Raw genomic sequence first — 24,213 nt, 5'->3', positions numbered from 1 at the left:
AATGGAACCGATCTTAAGGAAAAGATTAAAATAACGGAAAGTTTCTATTTATACCAACAAGGTACACCGGTTCAATCACAGAAACTTCATGATTAAACGTACTCAGACCAATTCTATATTAAGTGATCTCTTATGAGTTTTTTAAAGATGTATGTGAGTGATGACAAAACATACTAGAAGAATTCGTGTTAATTGTGGGAATAGTTTTCCCTTCAGGGTATTATTAAAAAACTTTAAAATTCTAGAAAAAAGTTTATAAGGGTATTTTATTATTTTACACAAAATTAAACAATTTAGCTTCATCTTAATAATCATTACATATGAATTAAAAAAACATATTAAACAAGCTTGTGTTTAACCTTTTAATATAAAATTTAAAGAATTTAATAATATATTCCTTTCCACTTATTAATTTTAAAAAATATTTATATTATATTGTTTAAAATAAAAATTATTATTAGATTAAAATATCATTTTAATTTTTATAGATATCTAATTTTAGTTAAATAAATCTAAATTCAGTTTTATTTGATTTTTTTAGTAAAAAAAGTTCTTTATTTAACATTTTTTTTTAAATATATTCACCTAAGTATTTTAAGACTATTATTATTATTTAATAAATTTTGAAATACTAGATTTATTAGAATTAAATTTAATAATATTATTATTTAATCAACTTTATATATATATATTTATTTATTTATTTTTTAAGCAAGCACATTTATTATGGGCGAAAGTGCAAAGCTTCCCTATCCATCATAATTACAAGGCTGAGGATAGAGCTTTGAAGAGGAGGAGCTCTCTCTTCTTCTTCCTTCCACACCAAAACAATGTCTTCCATGGCTTTGTTTTCTCCTCCCTCCCGTCTTTCCTCTCTCTCTCCTTCTTCACATCACCGAACCCACTTCCCCTCCAGACCCTTTTCCTCTCTCAGGTCCAGAAACCCTTCTTCTTGGGTCGCTGCTGACAATGGCGCCGGAATTTCAGGTGGTTCCGTCGCTGTAGAACCCGCCGTCGTACAGAAGGATCCGGAGCCGGCGGTGGAAAAGAAAGAGAGCCTTGCTGAAACCAATGGGTCGGTGGCGGCTGTGGAAGAAGTGGTGGTGGTTAGCAAATTTGAAGACCCTAAATGGGTTAATGGGACTTGGGATTTGAATCAGTTCCGGAAAGATGGAAGTACTGATTGGGATGCTGTTATTGATGCTGGTAATCTTCGTAAACCCTACATTTTCTGTTGATTTTGCTTCTAATTGCATTACGAAATCTGGATGTACATAGATACATGCAATGTCTGAGAAGCTTTTTTGGGGAAATCTTGATCTGCAAGTTTTGATGATGTTTAGATTGTAATGGATTTCTTGGCGATGTTTGAGCAATTACTTGATGTTTGAATCAGAGGCTAGGAGGAGGAAATGGCTGGAAAACAATCCAGAATCATCAAGTAATGAGGACCCTGTGCTGTTTGACACATCCATAGTTCCTTGGTGGGCTTGGATTAAGCGCTACCATCTGCCAGAGGCTGAGATTCTCAATGGTATAAAACATGTTTCTATGATTGCTTATCTTGTTTTCTTAAAGCTTGTCTGTGTGAAATAATGGCTAAATGTGAATGTTTGAAAATCGTGTTTAGAAGTGTAAAATTGAATATTAATTTGATTTTGAATGTTTAAACACATGTTCTTGAGTGATTATGAACGTGAATGACTGATTTTAACCATTTGAAAATCACTCAAACGTATTTCTTGTTCTTTCGTTCATGTCTGTGAATCATGATTTCTACATGTTCATTGTATTGGCTTCTCTGTATGAAAATCATGTTTAAAAGTGTAAAATCATACATGGAAGTTGATTTTGAATGTTTAAACACATGTTCTTGAGTGATTTTGAGCATGTTCTTGAGTGATTTTGAACGTGAAGGACCGATTTTAACCATTTGAAAATCACTCGATCGTATTTTTTGTTCTTTCTTTCACGTCTGTGGATCATGATTTCTACTTGTTCATAACATTGGCTTCTCCATATGAAAATCACGTTTAAAAGCGTAAAATCATACATTAAGATGATTTTGAATGTTCAAACGCATGTTCTTGACGTGAATGACTGATTTTAACCATTTGAAAATCACTCAAACGTATTTTTTGATGATTTTGAATGTTCAAACGCATGTTCTTGAGTGATTTTGAACGTGAATGACTGATTTTAACCATTTGAAAATCACTCGATCATACTTTGTTCTTGAGTATTTCTACGTATAACGTTGGCTTCTCTGTAACTTACAAGTAATATTGTGTCAAGTAAAGTATTGAATCTACTATAACATTGAAGTAAATTTGAGCGGTGCAATGGTTTCGATGCAGGCCGTGCAGCCATGGTGGGGTTTTTCATGGCTTACTTCGTCGATAGCTTGACGGGGGTAGGACTAGTAGGTCAAATGGGCAACTTCTTCTGCAAAACTTTGTTATTTGTTGCAGTGGTGGGAGTTCTTTTGATCAGAAAGAATGAAGATATAGAGACTCTAAAGAAGTTGATTGATGAGACGACATTTTATGATAAACAATGGCAAGCAACTTGGCAGGATGAAACCAAAGGCTCAGGCAAAGTGTAATGTGGCAAAGTTGCCTGTGTTCTTGTTTTGCTTTAATTATGTTTGCATCTCATAAGATTTGGGCTTAGTAGAGAAGGATAATGTGAGCTCTGAAAGATATTGAACGTTTAGGCCTCAGTTTGTTAATGTTTCTTGAAGTTGTTGAGGGTTTCAATGAAAAATCTCTCTCTAAAAGGTTGGGTTTTCTGAAAAAAAAAAATCATCTCTGATCAACTTGATTATCGGTTTCAGCTCGACTCGAAAGTATGGAGATCAAAAGAAACAAAAGACACTTGCTTATGGAGTGCCTAATACATCTTTCGACTTGGGTCATCTAGCATACTCGATGCATCCAAAAAGTTGAAGTGTTTCAAATATGTTACACTACAAGCATAGATCCCACATCCACTAGAGAGAGAATTAATTGGAGGGGAGAATGAGTGTTAGTGAGGATGTTGGCGAGAGAGAATTGATTGGAGAGGAGAATGAGTATTAGTGAGGATGTTGGCCCTCGTAGAGAGGTGGATGGTGAGATCTCCGTTAGTTGGATATGGGAACTCATCAGTTGGAAAAGGGAACTCGAAGGAGGTGGATGGTGAGAGTGGAACAAAAAAAGGGAACTCGAAGGAGGTGGATTGTGAGAGGGGAACAAAAAAAGGGAACTCGAAGGAGGTGGATTGTGAGAGGGGAACAAAGTATTCTTTCTGAGTGTGAGGAAACCTCTCCCTAGAAGGCAGAAATAAACCTTGAGGGGAAGTCATGGAGGAAAAGTCAAAGAATACAATATTTGCTAGTAGTGGGTTTTGGTTGTTACTATGGGTTTGAACTGTTAATAATGGTATTAGAGTTAGAGAGCTCGAGTTATTACAAATGGTATCAGAGTTAGAGGACTTGGGTTTGTTACAAAAGATATCAGACACTGGGTGGTGTGCCAGCACACTGATTCTCGAAGGAGGTGGACACCACGCAATGTATCAGCAAGGACGTTGGGCCCCAAAGGGGGGTGGATTATGAGATCCCACATAACGAGTATCAGCAAGGAAGATGATGGGCCCCAAAAGGGAAAGGGTAGATTGTGAGACCCCACATCGATTGGAAGGAGGAACAACATGGATTGAAGAGAGGAATGAGTGTCAGCGAGAACGCTAGACCTCAAAGGGGTGGATTGTGAGATTCCACATTGGTTGAAAAGGAGAACTAAGAGTGTGGATTGTGAGATTCCACATTGGTTGAAAAGGAGAACTAAGAGTATAGAAACTTTTTCATGGCAGACACATCTTGAAAAGCCCAAAAAGGACAATATCTGCTAACGGGAGGTTGAGTTCTTACCCACGGACTCTTGAATTTAAATCTTATTTGAAACTCATGAAAATTCTATTTACATCGTTTTTGTGAAAGAACTCTTATTTTAATTTAAAGTCTAATATGATATAAGTTTGCCTGAACACTTTTCTAAAGAATTAATCTTGAAAGGTAGAGCTTTTCCATAGACATTCAGATATAGAGAGAAAAAGGTAAACTTTCGCATATACATTTATTACCTCAAAGGAAAAGACAATGAAGTTGCAAATTGTCAATTCCACAGCAAACACAACATGAAAGGTTTTAAGCAACAGACCCATTTTCTACAAGCGCCCCATTGAAGCCAAGCTTAGACTGCATCCTTTTCCTACGCAGCCTATGGGATATTGCAAAGGCCAACTCCAATGACTGAGAAGCATTCAATATCTGATCGCAGTGAGTATGATAGCGAGAATTCAGGTCGTTGAAAGTCACTTCCTTCGCCCCTCCGTTACATTTTGTCCAGTCATTTCTGATGTACTCCTCCGGGGTGGCTGTCTTCTTGTTCGTGAACGTCGAAGAAAGCTCTCAACTCGGCCTAAATAAAACGAAAAGACATCATCAAACATCAATCTTTGCAGTGAAAGTGCAATGGATGCTTGTAGCTTGACAAGTTCCTACCCTGGACGAGTCTTGAGACCACATGGAGCCTTTATCGTGTTGCCGTGCATGGGGTCGCTCACCCATGTGACGATAAGCCCGGCTTGGCGCACAGCTCTAATGAGATGAGGCAACTTGACTCTCATGTTATCGGCTCCCATTCGGGTGATTATTGTAAGGCGTCCGGGTTTGTTGTGTGGATTCAAAATCTCACATAACTGAACAAGCTCTAATGGATCCATCTTGTGACTTACCTGCATAACAAAGCCACAGACTAGATCAAGCACAAATATTAGATTGTTGCTACTTTCTCTCGACTTTAACTACGTCTTCATAATATATCAATCTGCAAAGGGTATTAAGTTTTTGGGTACGTGGAGTGTAACAACCTAAATTCACTGCTAGTAGATATATCATTTTTGGACTTATTGTTTCGGACTTTTCTTCAAGGTTTTTAAAACACGTCTGCTAGAAGAGATTTCCACACCCTTAAAAAGAATGTTTCGTTCTCCTCCCAACCAATGTGGGATCTCACAATCTACCCCTCTTCAAGGCCCAGCATCCCCGCTAGCATTCGTTCTCTTCTTCAATCGATGTGGGACCCCCCAATTCACCCCCTTCGGGGCCAAGTGTCCTTGCTGGCACACCGCCTCGCACCCACCCCCTTCAAGGCTTAGCCTCTTCGCTGACACATTGCCCAGTGTCGGACTCTGTTACTATTTGTAACAACCCAAATCCACCGCTAGCAAATATTATCTTCTTTGGGCTTTCCCTTTCGGGTTTCCTTTAAAATTTTTAAAAGGCGTCTGCTAGTGAAAAGTTTTCACACTCTTATAAAAAATATTTCGTTCTCCCCCAACCGATGTGGGATTTCACATGAAGTCTCCCCAAGGAGTAAGGGCAGGGCCAATGCCAATGCCACATATACATCAAAATGATTAAACAAAACAAACTGTATCAGAACTTACAAAAGAAAACCTTCAAAAGCAATAGACACCGTGCTCGTTAAGGCATTCAAGTAAATATGTAACCGTCTAAGTCTATCGCTAGTATATATTGTCCTCTTTAAGCTTTCTCTTTCGGGTTTCCCCTCAAAGTTTTCAAAACGCATCGGGACAATATCTGCTAGCAATGGGCTTACGCCGTTGTAAAATACCTCCCAGATTTTGAATTGATCAAGCATATCAGAAGGAAAATATACCGTCTAATTTTCCTAACTTTTTTTCTTTTATTTTGTAAGTGACAGCATATTATTGGTGGTTGAAAATTGGTTAGTATTTTAAAGTAAGTTACTGATATCATCGAATTCTCAAAATAACAGCAGTTGTTGGGTACCTTAATGCCAAGAGGATTCGACACGCCCCGCAGGAACTCGACATGTGCGCCATCCACCAGTCGAGTCCTCTCACCAACCCAAAGCAGGTGAGCAGAACAATCATAATAGAGGCCTGTAGTTGAGTCCTCCCTCGTCAAGGCTTGCTCATATGGTAAGTGAAGGCACTCATGCGAAGTCCAGAAATCAATTGTGTTCATTATAGGATGGTCCATAGTGACTCCAGCAGCTGCCATAAATCCCAGTGCTTCATCTACCCTCTGAGCAAGTTCTTTATACCTGCACCCAATAGATAATCTTCCTTTGGTTTTTTATATCTGCACCCAAAAGACAGTCTTTTTCATTATAGGATAGGTCCATGGTCTCTGTAACAGCTCAAGCCCACCGCTAGAAAATATTGTCTTTTTTGAGCTTTCCCGACCTTTCAGGCGTCTCCTTAATGTTTCAACACCCTTATAAATAATGTTTCATTCTCCTCTCCAATTGTAGTGGGGCCCAGCATCCTCGTTGGCACTTGTTTCCTTCTCCAATCGATGTGGGACCCCCCTTCGAGGCCCAACATCTTTGTTAGCATACCGCCTTTTGTCCACTCCTTCGGGACTCAGCCTCCTCGCTGGCACATCACCCGGTGTCGGGCTCTGATACCATTTCTAACAGCCCATGCCTACTGCTAACATATATTGTTCTCTTTGGGATTTTCCTTTCGGGGTTCCCCTCAAGATTTTTAAAGCGCATTTGCTAGGGAGAGGTTTCCACACCCTTATAAAAAATAAAAAAATGTTTTGTTCTCTTCCCCAACCGATGTGGGATCTCACAGTCTCACTTACTACAATGTGGGATCTGCTCCAAGTACACCAATCGTTACTCTCGATTTGGCCTTATCTAACCCAAGGCCAACTCAAGAAGATAGTAAACAATTTGAAGTTACTGAGTTCTCGAAGCCAAGACCTTAAAAAAGTATATCAAAACCTTGCAAATGCTTACCCACCAAGCCATTCCTCATGGTCATTAAGTTAACTAAAAGGCTAACAAGCCAAAAATTGGATACACTGAATGTGATGGAAGATGTACATGCAACATAAATATGCCTCTTAAAATTAATATCATTCACTCACACTAACAATATTGAAGAACATAAACTTTAGAACTCAATGACTTCGTACGTATAACAGATCCTGTGCAAGTAAGGTTATTATTGAAGAACATAATTTGTAAGATGACAAACAAAATTCAAAAGAAGTACCTGTCTCCTTGCTCACTGTGTTGAACGAAGTCAAGATTCCATTGAGAAATTCTCTGCATTGCAGCATATCCTCCAGTAGCAAATGCTCTAAGAAGGTTCAATGTGCCTACAGATTGAAGATATGCCCTAACCAATCTTTGAAGATCCGGAATTCGAGATTTCTCATCGTAATCGTCACCATTGATGTTATCTCCACGATAACTTGGAAGCTTCACACCATCTTTAACCTCAAACGGATCTGATCTAGGTTTAGCAAATTGTCCTGCCATTCTTCCTACCTGTAAACGTAGTTGATTGATCAAATTTACATCAAAGAAATTCCAGACTGACCAAAAACCAAAGCGAAAACACAACGATCCAACAGATTACTAACCTTTATAATGGGCAATTGGGCGCCATACGTAAGAACAACGCCCATCTGAAGCAAAACCCTGAACGTATCCCTAATATTGTTCGCATTAAACTCCTTGAAGCTCTCAGCGCAATCTCCACCTTGAAGAAGAAACGCTTCGCCAATAGCGGCCTTCGCGAGGCTTTCCTCGAGCTTGCGAGGTTCACCGGCGAAGACGATCGGCGGGAAGGACTCGAGAACGCGAAGAACGGACTCGAGCTCGTTTGTGTCCGGATATTCGGGAAGCTGAAGTGCCTTCTTGGATTTCCAAGATTCCGGCGCCCAATTGGAGAATCCAGAAACGAAATGAGTGGAAGAACAACAACAACAACAACAAACGGCCGAGGGAATGGCCGGAAGATTCTGGCGACATTGAGGGTGGAAAGATGGGGTTTGAAGAGGAAGCAGGTGGCGACGGGAGTTGTACGGACGGCGGAGGATGTAGAAGGAGGGAGATTTGCAGAGCCGGAGATTATCATTTCTACACCGTCTCTACGGCGATGGCAGTTGAACGTATGTAAATTTTTTTAGAAATTTAAACTAGTACAAATATTTTTTAATTCTAAGAAAAAATACTCTTTAAAATTTTAAAATTTAAGTGATAAAACACTTGAATTTTAAAAAAAAAAAAAAAAAAATTATAATTATAAAATTCACAAATATATTTTATTTTAAAAATATTTTTAAAATTTTAAAAAAAAATTATTAATAACTTTATAAACTTTTTAAAAAATACAATAATTTTTTTTTTAATATTAATAAGGGAGATAATTTATGAGTTATTTATAGATTGTTTTATCTTGAATTTTCTTTTATAAAGGTTTAGGGTGATAATGCTAACCTTGAAAGGTTTATACGTCTAGCAGACGCGTTTTAAAAAATTTAAAGGATAGATCGAAAGGGAAAGCCTAAAGAGGACAATATCGGTTAGCGATGGGTTTGTGTCATTATAGTTGGTATCAGAGTCAGACATTGGGCGATGTGCCAGCGATGAGGCTAAGTCCCGAAGGGAGTGGACACGATGTTGTGTGCCAACAAAGACACTAGACCTCGAAGGGGGGTGAATTGTGAGATCCCACAACGGTTGGAGAAAAGAACCAGACATCGAATGATATGTCAGCGAAAGGGTTGAGCCCCAAAGGGAGTAGAGACAAGGCGGTGTGCCAACAAAAACACTAGGACCCAAGCGATATGCCAGCGAGAAAGCTGAGCCCCAAAGGGAGTGGACATGAGGCAGTGTGCTAACAAAGACACTAGATCTCAAAGGGAGGTGGATAATTAGATTCCACATCGATCAGGGAAAAGAACGAAACATTCTTTTTAAAGGAGTGGAAACTATTAATAAATATAAGTTTTTAATTAAGGAAATAACTAAAAAAGTGCATATTAACTTAATATTAAACAAGAGGGAAAAAAAACATCACTTAGTTCTCTCTATATATCATCTTCTTCTTTAATCTTCAGGCTTGCTTGGATATTCCCAATGATAGCTTTCATGGAGTAGTATAGCCTGCATTACAAACATTATATATATATGTGTATATATATATATATATATATATATATGTAACCATCTTATTAAAAAATTAAATAAAATTGGCCAAAAATAATAATATTTTTATTTTAAGTATATAAATAATATATTAATAAATTTGTAATTGTAATATACTGAAATTATTTCATGGGCAATTTATAAAATTTATATTTAGGCTATTTTTAAAATATTTAACAACTATTTTATTATTATTATTATTATTATTTGTTTAATAATTTTCAATGGTTTATTTAATTTACGAAATGTTGAGGGTAATATTGTCTTTTAAAATAATAAGGGTATTTTTGAAATAAAGGGTAAGTTGGTTTTTTAAATAAATAAATTTAAATAAACTCAATAATTTTATTTTTTTAAAACTAATCTGTCGAATTTAGAGAAAGAGAGAGAGAGGTTAATTACTTCCACATTTGAAATGGCGAGGGACTTTACGGCCGCAGCCTTCGATGAGGCGAATGGCGCGACTAGGATCCACATATGTCATCAGCTTGGCCGTAACAGCTGGGCAAATACACTCCGTATGGCTCACTCTCGCCCTCTGGCAGCACGCCGGCGACGGGCTCCTCCCGAACACCACCGCCAGGCACTCTTTCACCGCCATATTTCTCTCCGCCTTACACTGCGCCGCCGTCAGCGCCGCCACCTCCCCTACTGCCACCGCCATCACCACCACCACTGCCAGCACCAAGCCCCAACGCCTCATGCCAATTCCAATGCTCACCATCTGTTTGATAAAAGTCCTCACTCAAACAAACGCCCTGTGGCCTTGGCTTCCCGCGTGGTTAATTATATAGGCGCTGCGTGCAGGGGGTCTTGCATTCCTTTATTAGTGCGGCATTGACTTGGGAGTGCCTCTTCTCAAGCCCAGTCAAGGGATTTAAAAAGAAAGGTATATTTACATTTTAGTCTCGATTCAACCATACTCCTTTATTATAAGAATAAACACGAACGTTAATTATTGTACTATGTTCATGTTGGCTGATGACGCGAGAATTCGACAAGTTAAAATAAAAATTAAGCACAAACGAACATTAACTATTGTACTATGTTCATATTGGCTGATGACGTGAGAATTCGACCTTCTTAGCTTAAGAATTAAGCACGAACTAATTGTACTATGTTCGTGTTAGCTAAAAGATACAAATAGTGTATTATTTGGTGGAGAATATGGATTGTATGGCAGATTTTCTTTATCCATTGATTGGTTTTGAAAATAGAAATTTAATGGGTTGGGAGTATATCAATTTGGAATTGAATTCCACATTTTCACGACAATTAGTGGTGTACGGAAACCAACATTCTTCCCTTTTTCAAATCGGTGTCTCTCTTCGATATCGAGTATTTTTACTTTCCTTTTCGTCATTATCAAATTTTTGAAACTAATTTATCTATCTAGACCAAAGTTTAAGGTATATAATTTATGTTTTTTTTATTGATGTGTTGTGAGATCTCACATTAGTTGGAGAGGGGAACGAAACATTCCTCGTAAAGGTGTGAGAACCTCTTTCTAGTAGACGCATTTTAAAATCGTAAGACTGACAAAGATACGTAACAAGTCAAAACAGACAATATCTACTAGCGGTAAACTTCGATTGTTTCAAATAGTATAGAGCTAGACACTAAAGTGGTGTGCGAGCGAGTATGCTGACCGAAAATATTGTATTATCGAAATGTAATTTATTAAATGGGTTAAAAAGTAGTTTATATTTTAATTCAATAAAATAGAGTTAATACATTCTAATATGCCATTATAAAATTTAAAACTCTTACTAAAATAATTAAAGAACATTGATTTATTATTGCTAAATTCATAAAAAAAATAATACTTTATAATTTATATATCGTTATTTTTTAAAGATATTTAGTGATTGATCCAACCGGAAGAATCATGGACGAAATAAATTTGAATAAAACATTAAAAAAAAATGTAAGTTTTAATAATAATATTCAAAAAAGTGATTGGGAATAGAATAAATTATATAAAAGCTTAAATTGCCCGATGAAATTACTTTTATGCCCTTTTTGTTAATTTTATACTCACCAAAAGTTCACGGCATCTAAACCTTCTTTCTGTCTGGATTTTGTTTGTTGTTTGGGTTAAATTACACTTTCGTCCTCAAGATTTTCAATATTTTTCTTAATTTTAAAATATAATTAATAAAGTTATTGAACTTCTTCCATGCTCTAGAATTTTAAAAATTATAGTTATAAGATATTGAACACGCTACACGAGACGGTATGACTACTTGCAAAAATCATGTCTACTTTTATCATACAAAAAAATACTTCAAAATGTACAATAGTGGTAGGTGTGGCGTCAACTCTACACCACTCTAGGCCTTGTCATCTAAGTGAGCTACCCCGTGGCACATGCATGTGTCATAGCGTTTGTGAGTATTGCAAGACAAGTGTTTTGGTGTTTTCCTTCGAAAATGGATTTTTTAAAATAGTGTGGGACGACATGGGTGTGCCAACATACTCCTCAGCCTATATGTTGGAGGTTGATAATATGCACTTGCTATCCAGTACGGTATCTGTAAATGACTTGACACGAACACTATAGGGTTCGTTCCTTGATAGAACTCAGTTGATGATTGTTTGAGATGTCTCGATGGTATGATTAACTCTTAGGTCAGTTCTCGATAGACACGTCCGAGCAACCCATGATGGCCAAAGCCTTCCGGGACTTGGAATGGCATGATGATGCATGGGTATGAAGATGAGAACCTAGATGACAAAGATGATGACCGAGATACAATGTTGTAATCGAAAGATCTTGGCCTAGAGAAGAGGCAAGGTCGAACGAATGACTTAACCGAGAAAAGTCAGCTAAAATTGCATACGATTGAACATGCACACAAGCACGGGTAGCATATGTGGTGGAACAAACTTAGATTTTGCATGAGTTGTATTCAGTTGGTGAAGGAGAATATCGTCTAAAGCTCTTTAATACTTGTCATGAGCGTGTCATGACGTCATACGGTTGAAAATGTACAACCGTGACACCAATCAAGATAGACAATATGGAGGAAAAAAAGAGGTTCGAAGGTCTAAAAAGATTTAATATTGATTTATTAAAATGTTTTAAAATTATTAAAAAGTTCTAAAATTATTTATTTTCAAAGAACATTGATTTATTAAAATGTTGGCATATTTTTTATTAATAAAATCATATAAATTAATGCTTTAGCATTTACATATCCTTTTTTTTTTTAAATATTTAGTAATTGATCTGATTGGAAGAATCCTAAAGAAACGGAAGATTTTAAAAGTTAGAGGAAATAAATTTAAATAAAACATTAAAAATCTAAGTTTTTCATGTAATAATAATATTTAAAAAATAATAATTGAAAATAAAGGATTTTATAAGAGAAACATATAAAGATGAGACATGTACAGAAGGGGATCCGTGGCGCAATGGTAGCGCGTCTGACTCCAGATCAGAAGGTTGCGTGTTCGATTCACGTCGGGTTCACTTTTTCTATTTTTGGATTATTTTCTTATTTTCTTATTTTTATATTAATCTGATGTCTTGCGAAATTACTATAATGCCTTTTGTGATTTTTAATATTCACAAAAAGACCACGCCGTCTATTTCCTCCGTGAACTTCCACGCTATACGTGCTTCCGTTTGGATTTTGTTTGTTGTTTGGGTTAAATTACAAATTTGGCCCTGAAAATTTTCAATTTTTTTTAATTTTGTTTTTTAATTTTAAAATATAATTAATAAGTAGCTAAGAAATCAAAATTGAAGTTGCCTCATTTTTGTTGAATTAAAGGCCTTTGTATGAGTTTTTTTTTTTTATATGAGAAGTTGACTTTGTAGTCTTAAAAGAAATAAAGGAAGTGACTCATCAAAACCGAGTTCATTAAAGATCTTACCCGAGTTCATTAAGGATCTTTCCCGAGTTCATCAAGAATCTTAGAGGGGCACCAAGCAAGGTAGACAATAGGTGGGAGAAAAAAAGATTTAGGGTTTATAGGGTTTGATTTTACTCATATTTTACGAAAGATGCGTAATTATAAATTTGATTGGGTTTAAAGCATTCGTGGGTAGCGTTTTAAGTCCGTTGTCAAATTCAAGGGCTCAACCCCCTATACGAGCGATGAAACTGCTGAGTCAGAGTGTGCAAAGTTCATGTTAGGTTGTCTTTAGCCTTCTTCTAGCTAAACTCATTCTCAATGTGTGGTAGACGGTTTACACAAGTCTCAAATACATATCTACGGTAACATATTCATTTGTAATTAGTAACAATTTCATCTTTAAGATTAGTCTCACGAAACTCTTATAGAAACGCTCTTTAATAGAACTTTAATTTTAGCAGTCATGACCATGAAATTACGTATCGAATTTGCTTGGTGGGTTTGTATTATTCAATTTACTCGGTTCATTAGGATTTTATTACACGTAAAATTCAACTTTAAATCTAATTAATTAAATTTTAATTTTAATACTTTGATCATAATCTTTTTTGGGATTAATTATTTGTAAATTAACATAATTTCCTCCCAAATTTAAAATTCTACTACTATTATTATTATTATTATTTTGTCACCATATAGAAATTTAATTCATAAAAGACCATTACTTAGTCAAAGATTGTATCTCATTATAATAATAAATCATTTTTATATTTCCATCTCATTATTCTTCTAATGTGATAAAACTAAAATCTTGACAAATTTTCAAAAAAAATTAAATTAAAAAATAAATTATGAGACAAAATTATATATTTAACCTAAAAAGTCATTTCAAGAATCATTGCATAGAATAAAATATAAATTTTACAGATAAGGTTGATTTAAAATTAAATTATTAATAAAAATTAATTGTCACTAATTTTCGTTTAGCCAACTAATTATCATATTTAACTAAAATTATTCAAAAAATTTATTTCAAAAAATAAAGTGTCGCTTTCAAAATGCTTTAAAAGTCAAAACTCAAAATCGGTAAATATACTTTTAGAATAGTCTGCATTTTCAAATTTGACTCATATTTTTTTTTAATATATCGTAATTTCCTGTTAAATTCTCTATGACGGATTATGTCTCTAGCAAGACTATTTAATGAAATGGAATAAATTGATACAAAATCCACCCGAGAGAAAGTATGGAACGGATTATTTTGATGATAAAGATCAAGAGTAAAGAAAAACTCGTGATTCGAATCATTTCACAAGAGGTTTGATCAATACCGCTTAAATCACTCTAACATGCAAGTTATAAACACAAGAATTTGCAAAGAAAATTTTAGCTCTCAACAAATCTAAAAAAATAAAAAATCTATTCTTTTTAATTACGAAATGTAATGTCTCTCATTAAAGACTATGTGACACATAACTCTCAAATTAAATTGGCTAGAGAGAAATACTCAAAACCTCCCTATTAAAATGGTGGTTGATGGTGGAATATGGTAACGTACGTGGGTTACCATATAACCTAACTTCTATATTAAAAAGTAGCTTAACTCTGCTAGACAAATCTTTAAATTATAATTAAATAGTGCAATAAATGAAATGTGCATAGTTCATAAATTTAGGTGAGTTCATTAAATGCAACTAAAGTGCATTTAATGCATCTCTTTCTTGAATTTCAATTTTGCACAAGGGAGGTCTTTAACGCCTTTTAGTATTTCCTCACCATAGCTTGAATATAAATGTACAAAGTTTGTTGTAGCTTTTTGGCTCTCGTACTTGTAATTGGACCTTGTGGTATGTGAATTCCTCGATCATGGTTTAAATAATCAATACTATTAGGCATTCATGTGATCAGTTCGATAGGTCTTTTCGTTTTTTAGTTCATATTATAGATTGAGTTCATCTTTATAGTAATCAGATGAATAACAATAACTCAACTCTTCTTAAATGCTCGTTTTTTATTTTTATTTTATTATTATTATTATTATTATTTATGATTCTAAGAACAAAATGTGTTTTTAAAAAATTACGCTTGATAATTATTTTGTTTTATGCTCATGCTTGTTTTAATTTTTAGAATTAAAAATTTTGGAACATTTAAAATAGTTGGGAAAATTCAAGAATTATATCAACTTCATATAATTAAAACGATAATAAATAAATAAATAAAAATACAAATATAACCTTAAGATTTACAAACATATTTTTAATAATAATAATTATTATTATTTTAAACCAAGGACATAATTTAAAATAGTACATAATTAACTTAATATTAAACAAGAAAAAACCATCATCCCCTTCTTTAATCTTCATGTTTCCTTCTTCATGGAGTCGTAAGGCCTGCATTAAAAACATTAATTTTATTATTTATACATACATATATATAATATATATATATATATATATATAAATTCACCGAGTTATAAATTTGTATTTATAATATAATAAAATTATTTTACAGGCAATTATTCAATTTTATTATGATTCTAAAAATCTCTATACTAAAAAAATAAAATTATAAAATTTGAAATAATTCAAATGACAGTTTAAAGATATTTATTTTTTATAATTTAATATTTTTAATATTTATGAAAGATTGAAAATAAAAATCCCTTTGGGAACAATATTGAATAATAAAAAAAAGATCTATTAATTTTTGGAAAATTAAGTGATTATATATATATGTGTGTGTGTGTGTGTGTATGTATGTATATGTATATGTATATGTATATATATAGAGAGAGAGGGGTTAATTACTTCCACATTTGAAATGGCGGGGGACTTTACGGCCGCAGCTTTCAATGAGGCGAATGGCGCGATTAGGATCCACGTATGTCATCAGCTTAGGCGTAACAGCCGGGCAAATACACTCCGTATGGCTCACTCTCGCCCTCTGGCAGCACGCCGGCGACGGGTTACTCCCGAACACCACCGGCAGGCACTCTTTCACCGCCATATCTCTCTCCGCCTTACACTGCGCCGCCGTCAGCGCCGCCACCTCCCCTACTGCCACCGCCATTACCACCGCCACTGTCAGCACCAAGCCCCAACGCTTCATGCCCATGCCCATGCCCATGCCCATGCCCACCATCTGTTTGATAAAAGTCCTCACTCAAATAAACGCCCTTTGCCATTAGCCCTCCGCGTGGTGAATTAAATAGGCGCTGCGTGCGTGGGGTGTTGCAATTCTTTATTGGCGCGGCATTGACTTGGGATTGCCTCATCCCCAAGTCCAGTCAAGGGATTTAAACAAATAAGGTATGTTTACATTTTAATCCCTTATATAGTTATATTATTATATGGATTTAGTCTTCTTTTATTGTTTAAGCTTTGAAGATTATTTTCTTATGATATGAGAGATTATTTAAAGATCGATGGAGATTCGAACTTTCGAAGAGTTATTTTTATTAGTGCATTGACCACTTAATCATGTTCACGTTCCCCGATATCATAGAAATTCAACAAAACATTTGATGTTGGAGCTTATATCATTAAACTTGAGATCCTATGTAGGTTGGAGAGGAGGACAAAACACTTCTCCCTAGTAGACGCATTTTAAAACGGCGATATGTAATGGAATAAAGCGAACAATATTTGCTAGCAGTGGAGTGGATTTAGGCTGTTACAAATGATATCAAAGATAGACACTGGACGGTAGGTCCTTAGGGGTGGATTGTGAGATTTATTTGAGAGAAAAAATGAAGCATTCCTTATAAAAATGTAGAAACTACTTCTTAGTAAACACGTTTTAAAATCGTGAGACTAATAGCGATACGTAACGGATGGTAGATTTTCTTTTTCTTCCCCTTGATTGGTTTGAAATTAGGATTTTGATGGGTTAGGAGTATACCAACTTGGAATTGGGTTACACATTTTCCCTTGTCGTGTACCTTAACAGTGATGTACGGACAACAAGTTTGTTTCCATTTTTTGATGATTGGGGTCCTCTCTAGGACACCGACTCCTCAATTTTGTAGGGCCTACTAGTCCATTTTTTTCGCATTTTGCTGCTCGTTGTCTAATCTTATTGACTAAGTTACACGATTTCGTTTTTATTGATATCGATACTCATTTAAGAGGTCTCTCATAGATCCTTAAACTTGGAATAGTGTTTTATAGGTTTTTAAATTATTAAATTATATCAAATACATTCTTGAATTATTCATGTTCGGGTGCGTATATGCTCTTCAATGTTTCGACCATAAACATGAAAATTTAAATCACATAATTTCTTCTTTGATATTGAAATTTTTTAGCTAATTACAACTTCAATCCATGAATCTTTAAAGACATGGTTAAGGGTAAGAATTTTCTATTGCAATGGAGATTTCCAACCGAGAATTAACCTAGAGGCTCACGTATATGATATACGTAGTTGAATTAATTAACAAAATGATGTTGTATTATCATACATCATACAATTCGTCTAATCAAACAAACACTGAAGTCACTTACCTAATTTACCTAAGTCAACGTCATTAAATTTTTTGAGTTGATGTTCGTTTGATCATATTCGTTATGGTCTAGTTTCGAAGCTAACTCCAAAAAATAATAGATTGTATTATGGATTTTTTTGTTGTTGCTAATACATTAAACCAATTTGTGACGGATCTAAGAATTAATTATTGTATAAATCAGTTTTATTTAGATTTTAGGTTCTAGTTATGCTAATATATCTATCCATTGGTTGAATTAGAATGATATAAATCATTTTAAATTAATACTTTCATTTTATATATCATACTTTTCTTTATCAAATCTAATCGAAAGAATTGGTCAGAAAATAGAAAGTATGAAGAAACTTGCAAGGGATTTGTGGTGCAATAGTAGCGCGTCTAACTCCAGATTAGAAAGTTGCGTGTTTGATTCACGTCAGGTTCATCCATGTAGTACATTTTTGGACATTTTAGCCCTGTCACGATTTTAGTGACCAGCCATCCATATACCCTTGTATTGACACAACAATGATAATAAATGTCTATCTAACATGAAAGCGAGTAAAAGGGAGTTTGAAACACATGCTGCCTTAGACAACACACACAAACATGGCAACACACCTGACAAACATATATGGAATATTCAAGTCATTGTATGCTCTTAATGTATTGGTTGATGATAAAGTTTTTGTTGGTCGAGTTTCTAGCCTTGGCTTTGATTACATTTTTGTCTTGCATATCAATAAGTAATCGTTGGTTCGATGCTTCAAGCAAAACCTATTCGCAAGTTGTGACGGGTGGCGGAATACACTTCTCTCGAGTTTTATACTAATAAAATTTTAAAATTCACCCACGTTTAATATTTTTAAGATATTTTTAAAGTTTAAAAAATTATTCAATCATGAAATTAACACCTAATGATGTGGGTTGATATTGCCCATTAAAAAAATTGAATATTCTTAATTAAAAAAAAATTATGATCTTTCCTTTAGGATGATAATATTTTTTAAAAAAGAATAAAGATGTCGAGGAAAATAGAGAATATAATTTATATATATATAATAAAAGAAAATAATTGTCACCGAAGGATCCGTGGCGCAATGGTAGCGCGTCTGACTCCAGATCAGAAGGTTGCGTGTTCGATTCACGTCGGGTTCATTTTCTGGATTATTTTTTTATTAATTTGATGTCAAAAAAATAAGAATAGCATGAATATGATCTTATTGACACCAAAGGATCTGTGGTGTAATGGTAGCATGTTTAATTTTAGATTAAAAGATTGCATGTTCGATTCACGTTGGGTTCCATTTATGCCAATAATTTTGATTTTTAATTTTTTTTTTTTTTTTTTGGTAACATGTTCTTATTTTTAAAATATTTAAAAAAAAACATAAACCTACTAAATAATAAAAATAAAAATAAAATAAAAAGAAGTTAAATATTTTAAGTCTGGTGAAAACTTTCAAGTCGAAATCTGCTCTTAGCCTATTGGTTGATGATAGGGTTCGTGTTGGTAGAGTTTCTAGCCTTTCCCCGGGATACATTCTTGTCTTGCATACCAATAAGTAATCGTTAAAACTCATTCTCAAGGTGTGGTAAGCTGGAATACATACTCAATGTGGCACGAGCGATTACTAGCAATCCAACCTCAAGATTAGCCTCACAATAACAAGGTTATACCCTGTGAAAACCTCGTCATCGTAAGTTTGACAGGTGGGTCAAGAATGTCCGACTTATCAAGAACTTTGATCAACAAAAAAAATGGACTATGTTATTGTTGATACAATGAACATTTTGCAGAATGTTCCATGGCTTTTTTTCTCTCTATACAATGTGATTTTGATACCATTTTATGCTTGTTTTTTATAATCATACCATTCTCAAACAGCAGTTACATAGTCACCACTGACATCGACTTCAGAATCGATATCAGCGTCGAGATCGTCGAGCCCCGACCCTCCGGCCAACGCTTGGTCCCCGACTTTAGATCCTTCTCCAGGCGTCATTGCTTTCCGAACAATCTGCATGATTTCCTCGACGCTCTGTGAGAGCTGGTTGTGTTCTTGTTGTTTGAAGTTGGTTTTCTCAATCTCAATCAGTTCCTTTGGCAAGTTCTTGAAAAACCATGGCAGCTGCTTTATCTCTTGGATAGTGATCCTCTTCAAACCAGAAATGAACAAGATTTATGACCAAAATCAGATCAGATCGAACGGAATTTGAACTTAGATTAATATGATCCTAAATTGGCGTAGAGTCGGAGCTGCTTGTTACCTTTGCAGGGTTGGCAACAAATATGCGAGAGAGTAGGTTGCGACACTCCACGGACACGCGTACGTAATCGGGTATGGAGTATTGAACACTCAATATTCTCTGTTTTTAAGATTACAGTCATGAGCTTATTTTGAAGAAACTTTAATGTATTGTTTGAGAGACACTTACCGCTATCGTCTTACGGAAATTTCTTGGATCTTCGGGATCTTCGAACGGGTACGCACCAACCAACATCACATACAATGTAACTCCACATGACCAAACATCTGAAATCTACAAGGAGTAACAGAATCATCAAGAACAGCTGCAGCCTGCAGAAGAGTATACCACACGGAAAATACCTTGCCATCGTACTCCTTCCGTGATAGAACCTCCGGAGCGATATATGCAGGCGTCCCAACAGTCGATTTCGGTTGCGAGTGTAATAAGCCAGACTGCAACGGATCGAACAAGCAAAAAAGGCTGAATATATGACAGAACGAAACAGATTCGAGCTTATGTTTATATTGGATGATTGATTATCAACCTTTGAGTAACCAAAGTCACATATCTTAAGTTGTGGTGTAGGACTTCCATCCAAGAGTGTGTTTTCGAGTTTCAGATCCCTGTGACAAATTTGCTGTGAACGACATAGAACGATTAAACCGAGCGAACCGAACGAAACGTATAAGAAAACGTAGAATGTCAACAAGAGAGTAACATGTTTTCGACGACGAAAAGAAAATTTGTTTGTTATACCATGGAATGGCAGTAGCTGACTCCGGATATTAGCTGCTGGAAGAAAAATCTTGCCTGATGTGCAGAACGATTCCGAGAAACCGAACAAAAGACGGGTTGAGAAATGGAAAAGATAAAGAGATATAGAAAAGCAAGAAAAGGTAAAACGTCGACCTCGTCTTCACTAAATCGACCAGCGCTGCATATTCTTCCGAAAAGTTCCCCACCAGCTGCATATTCCATGACAATGGCCAAATGAGTTGGGGTTAAGAAGACCTGCAGACATACATCACTCGTTGAGTTGCTCCATCCCTATGGAATCTTTACAATGTCCAAGATAACGGTTAGAAGATAAGGATTATGCTTGTTTTCCACCCTTTTATAAGGTATGCGTCGTTCTCTTCTCCAACCGATGTGGGATCTCACAATCCACCCCCTTTGAGGCCCAACGTCCTCACTGACACACCACCCAGTGACCGACTCTGATACCATTTCTAAAAGCCCAAGCTCACTGCTAGTAGATATTGTTCACTTTGGCCAATTACGTATCACCATTAGCCTCACGATTCTAAAACACGTATGATAGAGAGAGGTTTCCACACTCTTATAAGGTATGCTTCATTCCCCCCTCCAACCGATGTGGATCTCACAATCCACCTCCCTTGAGGCCCAGCGTCCTCGTTAGCACATCGCACAATGATTGACTCTAATACCATTTATAACAACCCAAGCTCACTTACTAGTAGTTATTTTCGGCTTTGGCTCATTACGTCTCACCTCAAACTCACAGTTTTGAAACACATCGGCTAGGAAGAGGTTTCCAAAATCTTATAAGGTATACTTCGTTCCCTTCTCCAACCGACGTGGGATCTCACAATCCACCTCCCTTGAGGCCCAGCGTCCTCGTTAGCACATCGCACAGTGATTGACTCTAATACCATTTGTAACAATTCAAGCTCACCACTAGTAGGTATTTTCTATTTTGGCCCATTACGTTTCACCATCAACCTCAAGTTTTAAAACACGTCTGTTAGAGAGAGGTTTTCACACTTTTATAAGTTATGCTTTGTTCCCCCCTCCAAGCGATGTGGGATCTCACAATCCACCCCCCTTGAGGTCCAGTGTCCTCGCTAACACACTGCCCATTGACCAAATCTGAACCATTTGTAACAGCCCAAGCTCACCGTTAGTAGATATTGTTCACTTTGGCTCGTTATGTATCACCATCAACCTCACGATTCTAAAACACGTCTGCTAGAGAGAGGTTTCCACACTCTTATAAAATATGTTTCATTCCCCCTTCCAACTGATGTGAGATCTCACAATCCACCCCCCTTGAGGCCCAGCATCCTCGTTGGCACACCACCCAATGACCAACTCTAATACCATTTATAACAACACAAGCTCACCGCTAGTAAATATTGTCCACCTTGACCCGTTACATATCACCATAAGCCTCACGGTTTTAAAACACATCTATTAGGAAGAGGTTTCCAAACTCTTAAAAGGTATGTTTCGTTTCCCTCTCTAACCGACGTAGGATCTCAAACCAAACCAATCAACAACATAAGCAAGCCAATCGAGTTTTCTCAAACTGAGATATGATATTATAGATAACAAAAGTCAATTTGATTTCATTATAAACTATCCTTACCTCCTTGAATCTGATAATGTTAGGATGCTGCAACGATCGATGATTAATGATTTCCCTTTGAACTTTCTCATCAATCTGAAGAACAGAAGAAAAAGAATGATTTATGTCTTCAAATCAACCATTAACAAACATGTTTATGAACAATCCACCATCAAATATAAATGGAAATGGCCTAAACAAAGTCATTAATAATCTATAATGAACAAAACCCTTCTTGCAAGAATTGATGCATATGAATCATTATTAGGCCTTGTTCTGTGAACACATTGAACAAACACCATGATCAATCAAAAAGCTTCATAAGTTTCTTCACAAGTCAACAGAGAACAATGGAACAAACAGTGGGAAGCCATTAAAGCACCAAGCCAAAAGGTAATAAGAAACAAGAAAACAGCCAAACCCCATTATCAAAACAATAATCAGACCCAGTTCTTCAAATCCCACCATTGTTTAAGCAATTTCTAAAGCATTAGAGCACTAATCACACCCATTACAGCATTAAATCCAATTAACAAGCTATTTACCTTCTTCCCTCTCTCAATGTACTTGACAGCAACAAGCTCGTTCGTCTTCTTGTCTCGAACGAGCCTAGCAACTCCAAAATTTCCAGAGCCAAGGTCCTTCAATGGCTCGAACCGATCCTCCATTAGAACTCAATTCAAAAGAAAAAAACCCCCCAAAAGGGAAATAAGAACACTAGGAAACTTGGGGGAAAAGAAATGGGGTTTGTCAAGAAATGAAGGGAAAAGCAAAGGGTATTGTTAAACGTGAAGCAGGGTTTTAATGGCGGAGAAAGTGGGGTCGTAGAAGAAAGATAATGGCTCAGGAAAGAGGCGGCCGCAGAGCAACGCACCCTTTTGAAGATGAACTTGCTCCAAATGGGACTACTTTTCAACGACCCAAAATTCCTTTTACACGAGAAACCCATCATTTACGTTCAAAAACAATACTATGTTATAATTGGTGGATGAATGATTTCCAAAAGTGGGTAACAATCCAATTTTTATTCATGGAGATTTACCAAAAAAACACCCTTCAAGTTTGTAGCTATACCCGTATATACGATTTTATGAGTTTAATCTATAAACTTTTAGGTCGGTTCATTTAATTTTCAAAAATTAAAAAGTATTTAATTCATCTGAGATCCCACATCGGTTGGAAATAGAATAAAACATTGTTTATAAGGGTGTGAAAATTTCTCTCTCCCATGCATTTTAAAAACCTTGACACGGAAAACTCGAAAAAAAAACCCAAAGAAAATAGTATCAGCTAGTGGTACATTTGGACCGTTACAAAATGAAAGCTAAATTAATAAAAATACTCTTTTAAGAAAGTTTCAAAAATATTTTTACCGTTAGTTTTGAATAACAACTATTAATGAATATAATTGTCAAGAGTTTAATATAAGTTTTTTTTTAAAGTTTAGAGACTGAATAAACCGTATTTTTTTCAATAACGAGACCTGATATAATATTAGTACAAGATTAAATTCACCCTAACTTAATAACTCGAGCTTTTAAGTTCATAAATGATTTAATCCAATATCGAGATAATTAATTAAAATTCTTTCGATATTATTTTCTCTTTAATTAATATCGATAACTACTTTTGGAATGATTAATGATGTAGTACTTAACTCGATAAAGTATATTACTAAACAATAAAAAAAAGAATATTAATAATAATTTATATTTAAAAGTCATTTAAAATTGAGAGAAAAATATTGTGTTCAACTCAATAATTGAATAATCTATACAAAAAAAAATGAAAAATTGAATAAATCAAAGCTATAAATAACAAAATTATTTAAAATAAATTAAATTAAATAACACGTAAGCTAAAACGAGCCGCTTCCAGCAAAATCATTGACCATGACAGTACGTGACTGTCCACTCATAATTAGCCACGTGGCGTCTGTGTTCTGAACGCGTGCGAATAACGTGAAGCCGGTGCACGATAGCGTGAAGCGGACCATTTAGAAACGGGTCTTTGGGTCTAAAATACACCGTTTAGTGGGACCCACTTCTGTAGCTGTCGGCTACGAGAATATTTATCCACCTGTAACTCTCTGGCTAATCAGATTTGTTTTTTTCTCCATCTATTGAAGTCCAGTCGCTTTCACGGCGCGTGTAAGTCACGACCTTTCTTTCTTTTTTTTTTTTTTTTTTTCT

The 24,213-nt window shown here is 35.5% G+C and overlaps 3 protein-coding genes, 2 non-coding genes and 1 pseudogene across 7 annotated transcripts; 3 read left to right on the top strand and 3 right to left on the bottom strand.

The window, feature by feature from the left end:
• The first annotated feature begins 737 nt into the window (after positions 1-737).
• On the top strand, positions 738-2,792 carry LOC111465096 (light-harvesting complex-like protein 3 isotype 1, chloroplastic). The gene is made up of 3 exons (XM_023109386.1): positions 738-1,206; positions 1,397-1,534; positions 2,358-2,792. Exons 1-3 carry the CDS (start codon positions 831-833, stop codon positions 2,603-2,605), a joined length of 762 nt encoding a protein of 253 aa, XP_022965154.1. The 5' UTR covers positions 738-830; the 3' UTR covers positions 2,606-2,792.
• Positions 2,793-4,294: 1,502 nt separating this feature from the next.
• LOC111465032 lies at positions 4,295-7,993 on the bottom strand (annotated as a pseudogene).
• An 837-nt stretch (positions 7,994-8,830) lies between these two features.
• Positions 8,831-16,212, bottom strand: LOC111465144. Of its 3 annotated transcripts, none has more exons than XM_023109460.1 (2): positions 15,722-16,212; positions 8,831-9,002 (listed from the first exon to the last, which is right to left on the bottom strand). In XM_023109460.1, exons 1-2 carry the CDS (start codon positions 16,053-16,055, stop codon positions 8,986-8,988), a joined length of 351 nt encoding a protein of 116 aa, XP_022965228.1. In that variant the 5' UTR covers positions 16,056-16,212; the 3' UTR covers positions 8,831-8,985. The 3 variants fall into 3 exon arrangements, with proteins under 3 accessions (XP_022965228.1, XP_022965229.1, XP_022965227.1); XM_023109461.1 differs by lacking the exon at positions 15,722-16,212 and adding an exon at positions 9,447-9,906; XM_023109459.1 differs by lacking the exon at positions 8,831-9,002 and adding an exon at positions 15,279-15,304 and having other exon boundaries at positions 15,722-16,204.
• Positions 12,448-12,519, top strand: TRNAW-CCA. The gene has a single exon. It is a non-coding gene; the product is annotated as a tRNA-Trp (tRNA).
• A 2,274-nt stretch (positions 16,213-18,486) lies between the features above and the next one.
• On the top strand, positions 18,487-18,558 carry TRNAW-CCA. The gene has a single exon. It is a non-coding gene; the product is annotated as a tRNA-Trp (tRNA).
• A 560-nt stretch (positions 18,559-19,118) lies between these two features.
• Positions 19,119-22,922, bottom strand: LOC111465060 (serine/threonine-protein kinase SAPK2-like). The gene is made up of 9 exons (XM_023109327.1): positions 22,567-22,922; positions 22,043-22,117; positions 20,563-20,664; positions 20,410-20,463; positions 20,198-20,290; positions 20,013-20,105; positions 19,840-19,944; positions 19,672-19,770; positions 19,119-19,559 (listed from the first exon to the last, which is right to left on the bottom strand). The coding sequence occupies exons 1-9, from the start codon at positions 22,687-22,689 to the stop codon at positions 19,281-19,283; spliced, it is 1,023 nt and encodes a 340-aa protein (XP_022965095.1). The 5' UTR covers positions 22,690-22,922; the 3' UTR covers positions 19,119-19,280.
• Between the last annotated feature and the right edge of the window lie 1,291 nt (positions 22,923-24,213).

This window comes from Cucurbita maxima, unplaced genomic scaffold (assembly GCF_002738345.1).
Source record: "Cucurbita maxima cultivar Rimu unplaced genomic scaffold, Cmax_1.0 Cma_Scf00028, whole genome shotgun sequence".
Taxonomy (NCBI): Eukaryota; Viridiplantae; Streptophyta; class Magnoliopsida; order Cucurbitales; family Cucurbitaceae; genus Cucurbita; species Cucurbita maxima.
The sequence above is the reverse complement of the archived record's forward strand: the minus strand, read 5'-3'. Positions and strand labels throughout refer to the sequence as shown.